At 45.8% G+C, this 16,963-nt stretch overlaps 2 protein-coding genes across 4 annotated transcripts; one reads left to right on the forward strand and one right to left on the reverse strand.

Moving 5' to 3' along the window:
• The first annotated feature begins 662 nt into the window (after window positions 1–662).
• Window positions 663–9,044, forward strand: LOC121873674 (UDP-glycosyltransferase UGT5-like). 3 transcript variants are annotated; one of them, XM_042377351.1, is made up of 8 exons: window positions 663–771; window positions 2,623–2,796; window positions 4,144–4,398; window positions 5,102–5,335; window positions 5,684–5,848; window positions 6,093–6,315; window positions 6,785–7,004; window positions 7,171–9,044. In XM_042377351.1, the coding sequence occupies exons 2-8, from the start codon at window positions 2,623–2,625 to the stop codon at window positions 7,451–7,453; spliced, it is 1,554 nt and encodes a 517-aa protein (XP_042233285.1). In that variant the 5' UTR covers window positions 663–771; the 3' UTR covers window positions 7,454–9,044. The 3 variants fall into 3 exon arrangements, with proteins under 3 accessions (XP_042233285.1, XP_042233286.1, XP_042233287.1); XM_042377352.1 differs by lacking the exon at window positions 663–771 and adding an exon at window positions 1,340–1,418; XM_042377353.1 differs by lacking the exons at window positions 663–771; window positions 2,623–2,796 and adding an exon at window positions 3,467–3,489.
• On the reverse strand, window positions 9,035–16,453 carry LOC121873673 (UDP-glycosyltransferase UGT5-like). Its single transcript, XM_042377350.1, has 8 exons — window positions 16,370–16,453; window positions 14,392–14,565; window positions 12,783–13,037; window positions 11,824–12,051; window positions 11,347–11,511; window positions 10,920–11,142; window positions 9,853–10,072; window positions 9,035–9,686 (listed from the first exon to the last, which is right to left on the reverse strand). The coding sequence occupies exons 1-8, from the start codon at window positions 16,436–16,438 to the stop codon at window positions 9,404–9,406; spliced, it is 1,617 nt and encodes a 538-aa protein (XP_042233284.1). The 5' UTR covers window positions 16,439–16,453; the 3' UTR covers window positions 9,035–9,403.
• Window positions 16,454–16,963: the final 510 nt, after the last annotated feature.

Consider the following 16,963-nt stretch of genomic DNA (forward strand, 5'->3'; position numbering starts at 1 on the left):
AGCGCAGAAGCGTTTACAGCGCCCAACAGGGAAGCATGCTAAGTTCATGCTTGCCTTTGTCTCTTGAGTTAAGGGCTTAGAAGCCTGAAGGGTCAAGGGCGTAGAAGCCTGGAGAGTCAGTGGTTTATGTCATCAAGTTATTGGAAACTCCAACAACTTTCCCTGAATATGAATTCGCAACTTTCGACTTACACCAGGTACCTACTGTACTGCTAGGTGAACAGGGACGAAGGGGACTAGGAAGTATGTCCAAACAACTTCCACCGGCCCGGGAATCGAATCCGTGACTTCTTGCTTGTGAAGGCAAGAGCGGTACCACTCTACCACCAGCGCCCCCTGTTGACGTTAGGATCCTTGATAGTGATAGCATTGTCTGAAGGTCATCACCAGCCAAGGGCGTTATGAAACGCTTTCTCATGCTGATATGCTCATATGACGGAGTTTCCACCAACGTTTTTACAGCGTAATAAATTCCCTCACACACCAGAAGCTATCATGTTATGTTCGTAAGTGAAGGTTAGGTATAAAACATTTAACAAGAGGGATACTAAAAGTAATTTTATAACCAGTGTTGAACGGCTCAGTTACCGAAGCGTTAAAATGAACGCTGGAAAACGCTAATAATTACTGGGTGGCATCTGTTAACGCTGGCGTACAGGCATAACACTAAGACGGCTCAACCCGACGGTGAGAGACGGTCTTGTGTTCTCGTTATTAGTGCGTCTCTTCACTGCTCATACAGTGTGTCGTGTGGTGCTTCAATACATCACAGTAAGTGGAGGTCACCCTGAGGTTGTATCACAGTTGTTTTCATCACGCAGGAGGTGGGAGGGAATGCCTAAGAGGCCACGTGTTACATTATATATAAAGACTATAGCTGTTGTAGCGCAGTAATGCATCATAACAACATCAATGTTTTTATAATGAACATATTGCTATTGTCGTCGTGAATTACTTTGTGTTAGGCAGCAAATGTTAAAGTATTAAAGAAATTAATGATACGTAAGAAAGATAAACTGCAAGAATATCTGCGTCTTTATGTAATGGCTGCAGATGTTCGTAGGGAAACGAGCAGGCTGGTGACTTTACAGCATATTGTGGAACAGGACATCTTGGTGTGCCCAGTGTTTGTCACAACATCTCTCGTAGGTCAACGCGTTCAGGGACCCGGCTATCAGCGCGGGTAAGTTGTCCTTCACGTGTACAGCAGTTAATGTATTATGGTGGTAAGGAAGCGGTGACTCCAGGTATTGGTTGGTAAGAAAATTATTGTATGAGTCTTGGAGGAGACAGGCCCAGGGGTGAGTTGGGGGCCCGTCTGCTCCTTGCCAACAGTTGCCACAAGTCACCTGGGCGCCTCAGGGGAGATAACAGGTAGACTTTACTGCATCAACAACCTGACACTCGCCCTGCTCCAGGTACAGTACCTCACTTTCATATGTTAAGATAGTTACTTCAGCCATCGGCAGGTGTATGGATACATGAGGCCGCACACTCCTGTACAGCCAAACTCGTACACCTGCCCGTGCCTGTGCGCCGAGGCCCTTGCACCCGTTTTACCACACATGAGGCGGTGTATGTTACATGTCCTGTATCCGAGTTAAGTTTGTTGAAGTGGTAGCCACAACCGACTTAACCTGTAGATGCATTTTTTTTTTGTTTAACCGAGTGTCTGTAGGTGATTACTTATGCAGGAATGATTGTGACCACAAGCGACCGAGAATGTTGGTGTAACACGATGCCTCCACCACTTGAGACTCTAATTATGTCAACTAAACATTGAACGATTTCTCTGACATACAGTACAGTACAATACAATGTTGTGGTGACAAAGGTATTACGGCATAGGTGTAGGACCCCCTGTAGACTACTTAGGTGTTACAATTATGTACTGTACAGTAAAAGGATCTCAGACGCCGGAGTGTGTGGGGAGCGTCGCAGGCTGGTGACTGTACAGTACAGTACAGTATATTGTGGAACAGCACATCTTGATGTGCCCAGTGTTTGTCACAACATCTCTCGTAGGTCAAGTACTCCCCAAGGTTCTCTTAAGTGACGCACGGGGAGTGGGGGGGGGGGGCACCAGCTGCCTCACCTAGAGAGATAATTCTAACCCGTTTTAAGTTGTGTCGTCCGTAATGGCGTTCACAGGTAACATGGTGGACTGGTGGCACACGTGGATAACTTTTTTCCGGAAAGTTAAACTAAATTTCTGTCGAAAATATTTCCTAAACTTTTCTACCCGGTACAGAAAAGTAAAAGTGGGTCCCATACACATGGCAGCCCAGGAACAATGTTGTTACCTAACATTGTCAGTCATATTGGGAACTTTTCCACCTGTCGTTACCATGACGTCAATACCATCATCACAATGGTAGAATATAATGGTAAGGGAGGTACTGGTGGATAACGTCGGTGAAAACAACAGTCGTGCTGGTGACAAGGTTTATAACGTTAACACCAAAACTCTCCCAAGTCCCTTAATATAAGACTTTAAGGATATTTTATCGAAGTCCTTTGTTCCTGTTATTGATAAAGTTTCCCCACAGACACCAGCTACCTTTGGTTGTTGAACAGTTTGTTGTCTTTAAGGTTATAATAGTCTGAGTGTTGGTGTTGCAGATGAAGGTGGCGACGCTGTGTGTGTTGGTGGCGGCACTGACACAGGGCGCCCTAGGAGTGTTGTCTCCCCCTGAGAGGTCCTACAAGATCCTCATGCTCCTCCCCGTCTCCTCCAAGAGCCACAGGAATGTCTTCATGCCCATCGCTGAGGCTCTGGCTGACCGTGGACACAAGGTAAGGTCTTAGGTGGCTGACCGTGGACACAAGGTAAGGTCTTAGGTGGCTGACCGTGGACACAAGGTAAGGTCTTAGGTGGCTGACCGTGGACACAAGGTAGGGTCTTAGGTGGCTGACCGTGGACACAAGGTAAGGTCTTTGGTGGCTGACCGTGGACACAAGGTAAGGTCTTTGGTGGCTGACCGTGGACACAAGGTAGGGTCTTAGGTGGCTGACCGTGGACACAAGGTAGGGTCTTTGGTGGCTGACCGTGGACACAAGGTAGGTCTTGGTGGCTGACCGTGGACACCAAAAGTAGGGTCTTTGGTGGCTGACCGTGGACACCAGGTAAGGTCTTTGGTGGCTGACCGTGGACACAAGTTAAGGTCTTAGGTGGCTGACCGTGGACACAAGGTAGGATCTTTGGTGGCTGACCGTGGACACAAGTTAAGGTCTTAGGTGGCTGACCGTGGACACAAGGTAGGGTCTTAGGTGGCTGACCGTGGACACAAGGTAGGGTCTTTGGTGGCTGACCGTGGACACAAGGTAGGGTCTTAGGTGGCTGACCGTGGACACAAGGTAAGGTCTTAGGTGGCTGACCGTGGACACAAGGTAGGGTCTTTGGTGGCTGACCGTGGACACAAGGTAAGGTCTTAGGTGGCTGACCGTGGACACAAGGTAAGGTCTTAGGTGGCTGACCGTGGACACAAGGTAGGGTCTTAGGTTACGCTATAAGCTGCCCCATTTGACCCTGAACTAAGCCATGTGATCGTTAATGAGTGTTAGTAAATATGACATATTTTATTTTCGCTGAGAATTGGATATTTATTCCCGTCAAGTTTCTAAATATATAAGTGACAAGATAGTATTAAGTGACTCTGGGTGACTCTAGTAGTTCTCACCGATTCTGACTCAGCCTGGATTCTTTTCTTCTTTTATCCATTGTTCTCCAAGGTCTTGGGGGGGGAAGAGTCAGTCTGGTATGGGAAGTTGATGTAAAGGAGTAGACCTTAGCTGACCCTGGGTGACTGACTCACGCTGATAATAGTGAACATATGTAAGGCAGAGTAACTCATAGTAACCCATAGTAAACTAGAATAACCCATAGTAACTTTGAGTAACCCATAGTAATTCTGAGTAACCCACAGTCACTCAGAGTAACCCACAGTATCTCAGAGTAACCCATAGTAACTCAGGGTAACTCAGAGTAACCCATAGTAACTCAGAGTAACCCTGGACGCCACTCAATCCTCGGCTAGATCATCACACAGCGGCACACCTTCGATTTTCTTTCATATTTCTGTCTAATAATTGGTGACGGTTCATTTGATCACCTTTCCTCAACATCACAAACATCTCCTCCAGGTAGTGATGTTGACCAACCACCCAAAGTCCTCCAAACACCCAAACATCTTCGAGGTGACCCACGGCCTCCCACACTTCAGGGAGGATAATGTGAACATGTTCGATTCGAGGAAGGATCCTACAGGGGGCTTGAACATCTTCGTGACCGCCCTGCCGGCCATAGCCAGGGATATGTACAAGGTGAAGGCGGTGAAGGACCTTTACGATAAGAGGAAGGACTTTGATCTCATAGTAGTGAATCACATGTTTAATGAGGTTAGTGAGTCTTGTTTCTGTGTTGTGTTCAGTGAGGTATAAATCCCTTATGGACTTTACTCTTTTGTTTAACGAGTCGTTATATTAGTATTGTTTAGACTATTTTAAGTACCGTAGCAGTTGTTTATTAGGTTAGTGTGACGTTAAACAAAAGGCTTCGTGGCTCTCAAGTTCCTGTTACTTAAACTGTCATGTTTTTATCATAGGTGACATCATTATGTATAATCAAAGACAAAAGTCGTGTCGTGGTTTTGTCCGAAGATTAAATATAACCCGTGAAACATTATGAGAGCCTCGCCCCTACCACAAGGCAGAGCGGACCAAAGTTTAGCCCTTTGACATATGTTGTCACCAAATTTTACGACACGACTTTTGTCTTTCATTGTACACCAGAACTTCAACATTCTTAATGATACACATAGTCGATTCTCAACCATGTTAATATTGTTATTATTATCCATTCTGTATCTGTGTTTTTCTGGCTAAATAAACTGTTACAACTGTTACAATTCAACTACAAAGTCCACCTAAAATATTGGCAATATTTAGTCACTTAGAATCACTGTACTTCCATATACTATAATCCTTTTACAGCTCTTACTAATTCCATTTTCATTTGCTGTTTGTCGTGTGATGTTTGGCAGTAGACTACCGTACTTATACCACTAGTCACCTGTGTCTTTAAACTACTTCCCTCCTGCAGGTGGCTTATCCATTCGTACACGAAGTTCCCTTCATCACCGTTGCCACCTCAGGGATGGACCCACGTCAGAGTGCTGTCTTGGGCAACGTCCTCAACCCAGCTTACGTCTCCAACCTTTTGACTGAATTACCCTCCCCCATGTCTGTCTGGCACCGTCTTCAGAACTTACTGATGCATGTATCATTTTCGGTTTACTGGCGTAACTGGGCCATTGTTCCTCTGATACAGAAAGAGGTGAGTTGGAGATGTCTTAATAAAAACGTAAAGTGAAGATGTTATTAATTCTCTCTCAAATAGTTTTTGATGGTAGGCGACTGTACTGTAGAGGGTGAGGGTATAGTTAAGCGAGTGCTACCTGAACACAACGAAGATTGTATCAGTAGGCTTTAAGGCCACAAAATGTTTCCTCTTTGTTATAACAAGACTCTTGTGCCCAAAAATTTCAGTTCAGAGGAACACCGTTCATAATAACTCTTCTTTATAGAGTAAGATGGTTCCTGCGACTTTATCTTAGGGGTCTGCCTCCAGTCTTTGAGGAGCTGCTTCAAGTGTAGGCAGTAATGGCCTCCTGTCACTCCTCAGATCTCGGCACAGTTCCCAGAGCTGCCGCCGCTGCTGGACCTGGAGAGGAACATGAGTCTGGCGCTGCTCAACTCTCACTTCACCATCAGCAAGTCGGTGCCTCTCCTGCCCTCACAGGTGGAGGTGGGCGCCATGCACTGTCGCCCCGCCAACCCTCTGCCTCAGGTCAGTTAGCAGCCTCTACCCTTATCTTTCGTCTTATCATCGTCTGTTATTTATCATTCAGTATCGTGCTCAGGGGTCGTGCTCTTCCTGCTTATCTTAAATACAGAAGAAAACCGGAATTTATCGGCTTAGAAGATGGGAAGTAATTTGATTTATTATGCAAGCCAAGGTCAAGCCGGGTGCTTCACTCAGTAAAACACCTCAGTTGTCCACAAGTTGTTGACCACACATTACTGCCTTGCAGGAACTGGAGTCGTGGATCACGGGGGCGGGGGCGGAGGGCGTCATATACTTCAGTCTGGGCTCCGTCGCTCGCGGCAACTCTATGCCAGTCCAGTACCGCAACCTCTTCCTCCAGGCCTTCCGCAGGTTGCCGCAGCGCGTCATCTGGAAATATGAGGGAGAGCTGGAGGACGTCCCAGACAACGTGATGATCAACAAGTGGCTCCCCCAGCAGGACATTCTCGGTCAGTTTAAACTGTTTACCAACGAGGAGTGTCGTCTTGGCTCACAGATCATTAAGAGTGACTTCCACTATAATCTTGCTGAGTTTCTCATTAGAGGGTCAGCCTCTCACTCTTCTGAGATGTGCCGTAATGGTCACTCAGAGGACATGTCAGGTAGACCACACGGCCTAAAGTTATGTATGATCATAAACCAGTTAAGACAGGATAGGTATATCTCCTCCCTTGATGATTCTTATGAATTAGGTATTACGACCAGTCGGTAAGTACTTGGCCACACCTTATCCACTCTCAAGTTGTACACGAGTCTGACACTTCCTTCTCAGTGGTGATCAGGCTGCAATGTTGCCACCTTAGTGCTCTAACCTTTACACCACTGTACGTGACAAAAATGAGGAAAATCATGGGTGCTGAAGCACAGTGTGCTTGAGACAGTAACCAGCGTGTTGCTAACACAGAGTATGTACCACAGCCCACGACAACGTGAAGGTGTTCATCACACACGGCGGTCTTCTCAGCCTGCAGGAGTCCATCTACCACGTCACGCCCCTCCTCGCCCTCCCTATCTTCGGCGACCAGCCCAAGAACGGTAGATTCGTGAGGGACTCTGGCCTGGGCCACTTTCTGGTGTGGGAGGAACTCACTGAGGACCTCATTGTGAACGCTCTCACCGACATCATCAGTGACCCTAAGTAAGTATAGCAGCTTACAAGTAGCCAAAAGCTTCCTGCCTTACTCCTGCACACAGGACTTGACCTGCTGTTTACATTAACACAATCTTGCAGTTAAACTGTTTATATATCACACAGACAGCACAACAATAATAGTTACCATGAGTGACACTTTACTCTCGGTCAGGTATAAAGAAAACGTGATGAAGATGTCAGCTGGGCTGCGGGATCAGCTGATCTCGCCCAAGGAGTTGGCTGTGTTCTGGACGGAGTATGTCATCCGCCAACGAGGGGCGCCCCAGCTGAGGTCCCCGGCGGCACAGCTCTCCTGGGTGGAGTTCCTCATGCTGGACGTCCTGCTCCTCCTCCACCTGGCTCTCCTCGTCCTCTACTTCACCCTACGTCGCGTCCTGAGGGCCATCTCTGCTAAGATCTTCGGCAGTGAGGGAAGCAAGCAGAAGAAGGAGTGATATTGGTTTTATCACATTTTGTCGGCTGTCTGTTATGCTTCCAAGTGATGGAAGGAAGAATGTTCAGGTTTTTCTAAGTCATTTTCAGCAAAATTTACGTTACTGTACATACTTTTAGATAATGAAAGCCAATAAGAAAGATATTTTTTGGACTGCAAGTGTCGTAGGATCTTTATAACTTATTGTTACTAAAGCTAAATATTACTATGATGACTGAGGCGAAGCTCTTTTATCCGTTACACCACACGAGGAGTTATTTGCTCTGGAGATAAAGATGTAAAGAACTGGTAAATGAACAGTAAGAAAGAGAACAAAATCTGAAATGTTGTTAACAATTCTGAAACTTTTTGTGAAGATGATCAAAATTAACATTGTTGAGTGTTCAGTCTTGCATTGCTATTTTCCTGTGTGGGTGTCAGTCTTTCCTTGTTCTAGTCTAATGTATAAACTAAATATATAATTAATTCAACAAGTTACTCTCAGACACAGTAACACAAGATGAAATAGTAAATTCTTCTTCTCTGGGTTCAAGATCCCAATTTTCTCTGTTTTAGGGAATTGTGAAGACCAGCCATGTGGGTTGTAATATATCTTTAGTCATTATAAGAGAATACACAGATTATAATATATGGTGTGTACAGTTCACGATCCAGTGACAAGGGTGGGTGGCCGTGTTGAGTCTTGAGTGATGGGAACAACACCTTAGCGACCAGTGACGACCCGAGAACATATTGTCACAGGTCAATCAGATCAGCATCTCCAACCCCAGGTAGTGCCAAGAGGTCAGGTCAAATGCGAATTCCACCATGTGACCTTTGATCTGACCTTATATAAACTGAGATCCACAATGGCATCACAAGTTATCCCAACTGGTCTGTTACCACAAGGACCTGACCTGAACCTGGGTAGCTACTAAAGACACCAACCGGCTGCTGCTCTGTGGTTTGTGTCTGTACATTACTTTGTTTATGTATTGCGGATAAAATAAATTTAGGCGGATAAATTGTTACTCTAATCGGATTACCTGAAGAATTGTCACCCCAGAGTCCGGCAGGGTGACAATTGTTCAGGTGGCAACACCTTGGGTGACAATTCTTCAGGTGGGGTCAGGACCCTCCACGGTTGTTAATCTTCAGGTTAGTGGAGTCAGGACCCTCCAGTCAGGTAGGAGGACTATACAATAGAAAAAGGGCTCAAAATTTTTTTAGTCATAATCATCAGTCGACCATGACACGCAATACCTTCCTATAATACTCAAAGTGGTTCAACAAGGATCAGTCATTCACAGTGATGAGTGGAGAGCATACCGCAATATTCAAGGTCTTGGATACACGCACAAAACTGTGAACCACTCAGTCAATTTTGTGAATGTGAATTCTGGTGTGCACACAAACGATTGAATCATATTGGAACACGAACAAGAGTTACATCAAGACCATGCGTGGCTGCAAACGAAGCTTTTTAAATTCTTACCTTCAAGAATTCATGTGGCATGGTCGTTTTTCTGTTAATCCTCTGGAAAATTTATGTCAACAAATTGCTGTTCAGTACCCTTTGTAATATGCATCGCAATAAAGATGCATAAAACACAGGAATGTATTTATGTTATCCTAATTATGCAAATTATATTCACTGTGGGCTGGGGCGACGATTCTTCAGGTGATCCCTCTAATCTTTTCAGCCTATAGGTTGAGTCAAAACTTACCCCGAGATTAATGTCTCCAGTAAAACTTGTTCATATACTTTAAGGCTCTCTTCCTAGTACAGTGAGGCGAGTAACAAATTCTACTCCCTGATGATCATCACCCTCCCTGACTCCCTTCACCTCCCCATGACGCCCTCCATCCTCTCCGACGCCCTTCACCGCAGATAGCAGACTGAACTTCGGTACCAAATATATATTCTACATTTCGGTAAATAATACAAGAGAATGATGAATCCAAGGTGATCCTAATCCTTTTTCTTCTTGCTTCCGCCACTGCCGAAGATCTTAGCAGAGATGGCCCTCAGGACGCGACGTAGGGTGAAGTAGAGGACGAGGAGAGCCAGGTGGAGGAGGAGCAGGACGTCCAGCATGAGGAACTCCACCCAGGAGAGCTGTGCCGCCGGGGACCTCAGCTGGGGCGCCCCTCGGTGGCGGATGACATACTCCGTCCAGAACACAGCCAACTCCTTGGGCGAGATCAGCTGATCCCGCAGCCCAGCTGACATCTTCATCACGTTTTCTTTATACCTGACCGAGAGTAAAGTGTCACTCATGGTAACTATTATTGTTGTGCTGTCTGTGTGATATATAAACAGTTTAACTGCAAGATTGTGTTAATGTAAACAGCAGGTCAAGTCCTGTGTGCAGGAGTAAGGCAGGAAGCTTTTGGCTACTTGTAAGCTGCTATACTTACTTAGGGTCACTGATGATGTCGGTGAGAGCGTTCACAATGAGGTCCTCCGTGAGTTCCTCCCACACTAGAAAGTGGCCCAGGCCAGAGTCCCTCACGAATCTACCGTTCTTGGGCTGGTCGCCGAAGATAGGGAGGGCGAGGAGGGGCGTGACGTGGTAGATGGACTCCTGCAGGCTGAGAAGACCGCCGTGTGTGATGAACACCTTCACGTTGTCGTGGGCTGTGGTACACATGTTGTATTACTGACAAAATAATTATAAATTATAGTACAAGAGTTGCTTATCGCCTAGAAGTAATAAGGGAAAATGGGTAACTGTTATACGGTGATTTATTATGTGGCTCAATACACAGTTCACCACAGGTATATTCTTGTCAACACATTACGAGGCAATGTGAAGCTTTAGACAGTTTTTATTCCCTTGCAATAGTTTAGTGAATTTTTAGTCTTTAAGAGAGGTATCGAGTGTCCTGACTTCTTCACTGCTGCAGAGGAACACAATCTAAGCCTTTGTGGACATGTGTGTGACGACTAGTGCTACCTGTGATGAGTGTGACGACTTGTGCTACCTGTGATGAGTGTGACGACTTGTGCTACCTGTGATGAGTGTGACGACATAGTGCTACCTGTGATGAGTGGGATGATATAGTGCTACCTGTGATGAGTGGGATGATATAGTGTTACCTGTGATGAGTGTGATGACATAGTGCTATCTGTGATGAGTGGGATGATATAGTGTTACCTGTGATGAGTGTGACGACATAGTGTTACCTGTGATGAGTGTGATGACATAGTGTTACCTGTGATGAGTGTGATGACATAGTGTTACCTGTGATGAGTGTGACGACATAGTGTTACCTGTGATGAGTGTGACGACATAGTGTTACCTGTGATGAGTGTGACGACATAGTGTTACCTGTGATGAGTGTGACGACATAGTGTTACCTGTGATGAGTGTGACGACATAGTGTTACCTGTACTGAAGACTGTAATCAAGGCTCCCAGGTGATGTTTTGTGTTCTGCCTTTGACTCATCTTTCACCAAAGACAAATGTAAGAAAAAACTGACCGAGAATGTCCTGCTGGGGGAGCCACTTGCTGATCATCACGTTGTCTGGGACGTCCTCCAGCTCTCCCTCATATTTCCAGATGACTCGCTGCGGCAACCTGCGGAAGGCCTGGAGGAAGAGGTTGCGGTACTGGACTGGCATAGAGTTGCCGCGAGCGACGGAGCCCAGACTGAAGTATATGACGCCCTCCGCCCCCGCCCCAGTGATCCACGACTCCAGTTCCTGTAAGGCAGTAATGTGTGGTCAACAACTTGTGGACAACTGAGGTGTTTTACTGAGTGAAGCACCCGGCTTGACCTTGGCTTGCATAATAAATCAAATTACTTCCCATCTTCTAAGCCGATAAATTCCGGTTTTCTTCTGTATTTAAGATAAGCAGGAAGACGATGATAAGACGAAAGATAAGGGTAGAGGCTGCTAACTGACCTGAGGCAGAGGGTTGGCGGGGCGACAGTGCATGGCGCCCACCTCCACCTGTGAGGGCAGGAGGGGCACCGACTTGCTGATGGTGAAGTGAGAGTTGAGCAGCGCCAGACTCATGTTCCTCTCCAGGTCCAGCAGCGGCGGCAGCTCTGGGAACTGTGCCGAGATCTGAGGAAATATGGAAATGATTTGCTGACCAAACAATAACTTTAACATTACGAGAGGAGTTTACGTGATAATAACTGACATTATTACTCAGAGTACACGTGAAACACTAGGCTATACTTGTCTATTCATTTCAAAAGTATTTGGTTACGTTGGTTCTTCTGTCAGAAATGTTAACTTGCCTCCCGCATTCTTCGTTATCATTATTCACCACAAGATGACAGGCAGACCATCTAAGTCTCCCTCACTAAGAGACAGGTGAAACAGGAAAAGTCTTTCCCATTGTTCACTTACAAACGTTAACATTAACCTCACCTCTTTCTGTATCAGAGGCACTATGGCCCAGTGCCGCCAGTACACAGACATTACTATAGAACTGAGTGTGTTGAGAAAACGATGCCAGGCTGACATGGGTGACGGGAAGTCGAACATGAAGCTGGGAGTGTACGCAGGGTTGAGGACGTTTCCCAGGACGTCGCTCTTAGCTATACCTGACGTAGACACCAGGATGAAGGGAAGCTCATGCACGAACGGATAAGCTGCCTGTAGGAGACGGATACTGATGACACACTGACCTTAAGGGAATTATCAAACAAACCTACAGAGAAAGACACAAGGAAGGATTACAAATATTAAGTTATGTCAGTGTTCTTAAATGTATCACTACTACTTGACAACACAGTGACTTAAGAAAGTTTACAAAGGTGTGATCATACTTGTAGTTTACTATATAACGTGTTGTTTTAAGAAGTTATTTCCACGTGTTTACTTTACAGGAAACTATCACCAGCCACGTAAACAATCAACTAAATTTGACTCCATCGGATCACAACTTTTGACGACCACGAATCCGCGTCTCGTGATCTGAGTCACTCTGATCACTGTGAAGTTTAAATTAGTAAAACCTCAATGTGATTGTAAGGAAACAGAAAGATCTAAGTGGTGAGAGAAACTACTGTAAGCGTTATAGAAGGACATACTGGGCTTAAGAGGAGACATCAGGCTGGCTAAGTCTGTGGAGAGTGAACAACGGGTCAAACTTTACTCCTCATACTACAACGTAAAGTAAATATCACTAAACCTTACGAACACTGACTCCTGCAACACATTAAGACTGTATTCTTAACGTTTAGTAAATATATTCACTATAACAACTTGTTAGTCTGCAATATTCCCGAGTTTAAACAGTCAAGAAAAACACACCATCCGGTATGAGTTGGCACCTAACTCGAGTGTTGTCCAGTTCAACTGACGGTTAACACGGATATAATCACCTCGTTGAACAAAGCATCGACCATAACGACGTCAAACTCTTTCCTCCGCTCATACAGCTCCTTCACCTCCGGCACCTGGTACATGTCCCTGGCCATGGGCGGCAGAGTTCTCACGAGGGCGTTGGTGCTTCCTCCCGAAGACTTTCTCATGTCAAACATGTTGAATTTTTCATGCTGACGGTGCGGGAGGCCGTGGGCGACCTCGTGGATGTTGGGATGTGTGGACGACTTGGGTTGGTTGATCAACATCACTACCTAGAGAAATGAAGATGGATGGACGAAATGGTGAGGTTAGGAGGAAGAGGCTAAAGGTATAGTTAGCTGTCATGTCTCACCACCTCACATATTCGCGGGAAAGTTAAATGTATGACGATACAGACTGGCGTCTCTCCTGGGGCTCTTCTCTGCAATCGTAGGCTCTCGTGGGAGAAGGCGTCACCTACCAGCCAATCAACGTCGTAAAAATTAAATGTGACGTCACAAACCCGCGAAAACAATGACGTGGGCCTAAAACTGTTGACAAGAAGGTTGTAATACGTGACAGAATGGTCCCAGGACCAGGAGCACCTTAGATGATCTTGGGATCACTTAGGAGCACTGAAACATGCCAGAATTGACTCCGAATCACTACCATCAGATACAACCAGATGAACACCACGTAGGGTCACCTAAGACCACCAAAGACCTTACTTTGTGTCCACGGTCAGCCACCAAAGACCTTACCTTGTGCCCACGGTCAGCCACCAAAGACCTTACCTTGTGTCCACGGTCAGCCACCTAAGACCTTACCTTGTGTCCACGGTCAGCCACCAAAGACCTTACCTTGTGTCCACGGTCAGCCACCAAAGACCTTACCTTGTGTCCACGGTCAGCCACCAAAGACCTTACCTTGTGTCCACGGTCACACCAAAGTGTCCACGGTCAGCCACCAAAGACCCTACCTTGTGTCCACGGTCAGCCACCTAAGACCCTACCTTGTGTCCACGGTCAGCCACCAAAGACCTTACCTTGTGTCCACGGTCAGCCACCAAAGACCTTACCTTGTGTCCACGGTCAGCCACCTAAGACCCTACCTTGTGTCCACGGTCAGCCACCTAAGACCTTACCTTGTGTCCACGGTCAGCCACCTAAGACCTTACCTTGTGTCCACGGTCAGCCACCTAAGACCTTACCTTGTGTCCACGGTCAGCCACCTAAGACCTTACCTTGTGTCCACGGTCAGTCACCAAAGACCTTACCTTGTGTCCACGGTCATCCACCAAAGACCTTACCTTGTGTCCACGGTCAGCCACCTAAGACCTTACCTTGTCCACGGTCAGCCACCAAAGACTTACCTTGTGTCACGGTCCTTACCTTGTGGTTAGCCACCAGACCTTACCTTGTGTCCACGGTCAGCCACCAAAGACCTTACCTTGTGTCCACGGTCAGCCACCTAAGACCTTACCTTGTGTCCACGGTCAGCCACCAAAGACCTTACCTTGTGTCCACGGTCAGCCACCTAAGACCCTACCTTGTGTCCACGGTCAGCCACCAAAGACCTTACCTTGTGTCCACGGTCAGCCACCTAAGACCCTACATTGTGTCCACGGTCAGCCACCAAAGACCTTACCTTGTGTCCACGGTCAGCCAGAGCCTCAGCGATGGTCATGAAGACAATCCTGTGGCTCCTGGTGGAGACGGGGAGGAGAATGAGGATCTTGTAGGACCTCTCAGGGGGAGACAACACTCCTAGGGCGCCCCGTGTCAGTGCCGCCACCAACACACACAGCGTCGCTACCTTCATCTGCAACACGAAGAGCCATATTGATGACACACACTCAGTATTTCACCCATACTCTCTGTTCACAAGATACGGCATCAGCTGTATGGGTAGATTCAGTTTCTTATCTGACTAAGCCTTGCGAGTGAAGGTCTCTTGAATCATGATGTTATGTTCCCATGACCCTGTGAACCTATGCATGTTGTGTATAGTTACCCGGGGTTGGTTATGTCCAAGAAAGCGCATTAATTGTTTCCCTTTCTCGTATATGTCTATCAGTCTTGGCCATATAATAAGAAGTCTGTTATTTACCAACACCAAAAAAGCCTTACAGACAAGCTCTTGACCGCAGCCTCGACGAGAGATGGGGCAGGGGAGTGGAGGAGAAGGGAAGGTGAGGGCAGGGCAGGGCAGGGCAGGGCAGGGCAGGGGAAGGGAGGGAGTTAGGTAAGTTATCATTCTGAGATACAGGGCAATGCCACCGGCAGCTGGTGACCTGATAATCCGTGAACTTGTACATCCTAATTTGGGACCAGTTTCTGTTTTTTGCCTGTCGGATTTTTGTCTGAAATGTGTTGTATAGGTCTATTAATTTATTTCAAAAGCTTACACTTCAGCCTCTTAACATTAAACCAATGAAAACTTTATTTACGACACAAATCCACGAGCATAACACAGACATAAACACTCCATTAAAATACTTGTTCTCTCCCTACCGTCCCCGCTCCCGTATCCCAGGTTAAAGCTTTGAGTCATTTTCCCCAAGTTTACTGTAAGACAAGTCGTTGGCTATGATAACACTTGCATATTTAATGAACAGAATGCATAGCTAAAGTTTTTTTTTCGAATCTCCGGTGTGCTACTCGGAAATACGTTAGTTTACGAATGAATGTACGATATTTTTACATTGTTATCAGCAGGAGGCAGCAGAGAATTAAGGCCAGACCGTACAGGTGTAAGTCGGCGTCTCCCATAGTGTTGTGTTACAGGAGGAATGAGGCCCATCAACACCTAACTCCTCTCACTGTTGTTTCATCATTAGGTAAATTCTTTATGATATTTATAGTTCAGATGTTAAGGATGGTCGCAGGTTATATGATAGTTGTAAGACCTTATATTATAAGCGGTAATTAGTTCCTGTTGATGACTTGGTACGATTCACCTGTTGAACAATAAATTTGTTAACCGTTAACGCTTGAATATCGTCCTTAATGTATAGTAATAGAGATAACTATTATGTATAATATTGATAAGCAGCAGTGACACCACACTGTGAGGAACAACACCCCACTCACACTACTGACCGCAGTCATTCATGTTAGTTCACGTAAAATCAAATGCTTTATATAACTCTTCATAGCCCCTAAAACATGTAACTTATTATTGAGTCACCTACCGAGACGCCCGTTTTCTCTAATGTGTTTCAGAGTCTCTCATATCTCGTGTTGATCTTTGTAGGTTTTAAATTATGAAAGAATGCGTAGACGTTACATTAAGTTACATATACCTGTGTACAGCTGAAACATTCAAGATCCATTTTGAGTGATGTAGAAAGCTTCAACTTTATTTACTTTTAGTAAAATTGTCAAGCAAGTCCGCGTGTTGGAGTTTGCAGTAGAGACGGAAACCGTATTTCTGTTCTGTGAAGTCAGATTGGTTTAATTCACAATCATCAGAGAATCTGAAGACTGTATTTAAATTAGTGTCAGTTTTGTATTTTAGAAAGTCATCAAGAAAGAAATATGTCAACTCTTTATCGCCCTAAATCTAACGGCAAGAAGTGACTAACCCTCTGTTGAGTTTAATCCTTTCACTGTCTCCTCCTTACCTGTTGGGGAGGGAATCCCTGTTTCAGGTATGCAGTCTTTTTCTCCTTCACACACACACAATGACTCATATAAAGGGTATGCACTTAGGTACATATGAAAACTTCTGAAGGCTCACAATTATGTCCTGAAGTTTGCAGAATAGTTCATAAAAGTCTATCTTGGTTCACTTCACCGAGATGAGTGGACGGATACAAATCGTTGTATGTTCGGTATATATACAGTATATTTACACTTGTATTTACACAGGAGGCTGGCCACCCGATCTCGTACGAGGCGAGAGCAGTTTTAGAGATTCTAGTTCTGAGGTAGACTCAGAGATAGATCTGCTAGGACTGAAGTGGTCTCTCAAGCAAACTGCTCAGTATAGATCATGAATGTGTGGAGTCCAGCCTAAGACTACCTAGCTTTCCGGGGCGGGACCACCCCGGGGACAACTAACAATGACGTGACGAAGGATGGTGAATGATTTCAAGCTTCTAGAAGCTTCTCTCAGAAGGAAGGGCTGTTGTGCGTCAATCCCTCTGGCACGAACAACTGAATCATTTTCAACAGCGTTACTGAAATAGCTGTCTGGGAATGATCTCGTTAGAGCC

The sequence above is a fragment of the Homarus americanus genome, unplaced genomic scaffold (genome assembly GCF_018991925.1).
Source record: "Homarus americanus isolate GMGI-L3 unplaced genomic scaffold, GMGI_Hamer_2.0 scaffold43895, whole genome shotgun sequence".
Classification (NCBI taxonomy): domain Eukaryota; kingdom Metazoa; phylum Arthropoda; class Malacostraca; order Decapoda; family Nephropidae; genus Homarus; species Homarus americanus.

Bases quoted from the DNA above. Each gene is read 5' to 3' on its own strand.
- LOC121873673 (XM_042377350.1), bottom strand. From the start codon at position 16,438: ATGAGTCATTGTGTGTGTGTGAAGGAGAAAAAGACTGCATACCTGAAA. The intron at 13,038-14,391 runs GTAAGGTCTTTG...TCATTTCTCTAG, and splicing joins TGGCTGACCGTGGACACAAG to GTAGTGATGTTGATCAACCA. The intron at 11,143-11,346 runs GTCAGTTAGCAG...ACTGCCTTACAG, and splicing joins CCGCCAACCCTCTGCCTCAG to GAACTGGAGTCGTGGATCAC.
- LOC121873674 (XM_042377351.1), top strand. From the start codon at position 2,623: ATGAAGGTGGCGACGCTGTGTGTGTTGGTGGCGGCACTGACACAGGGC. The intron at 4,399-5,101 runs GTTAGTGAGTCT...TCCCTCCTGCAG, and splicing joins TGAATCACATGTTTAATGAG to GTGGCTTATCCATTCGTACA. The intron at 6,316-6,784 runs GTCAGTTTAAAC...TATGTACCACAG, and splicing joins CCCCCAGCAGGACATTCTCG to CCCACGACAACGTGAAGGTG.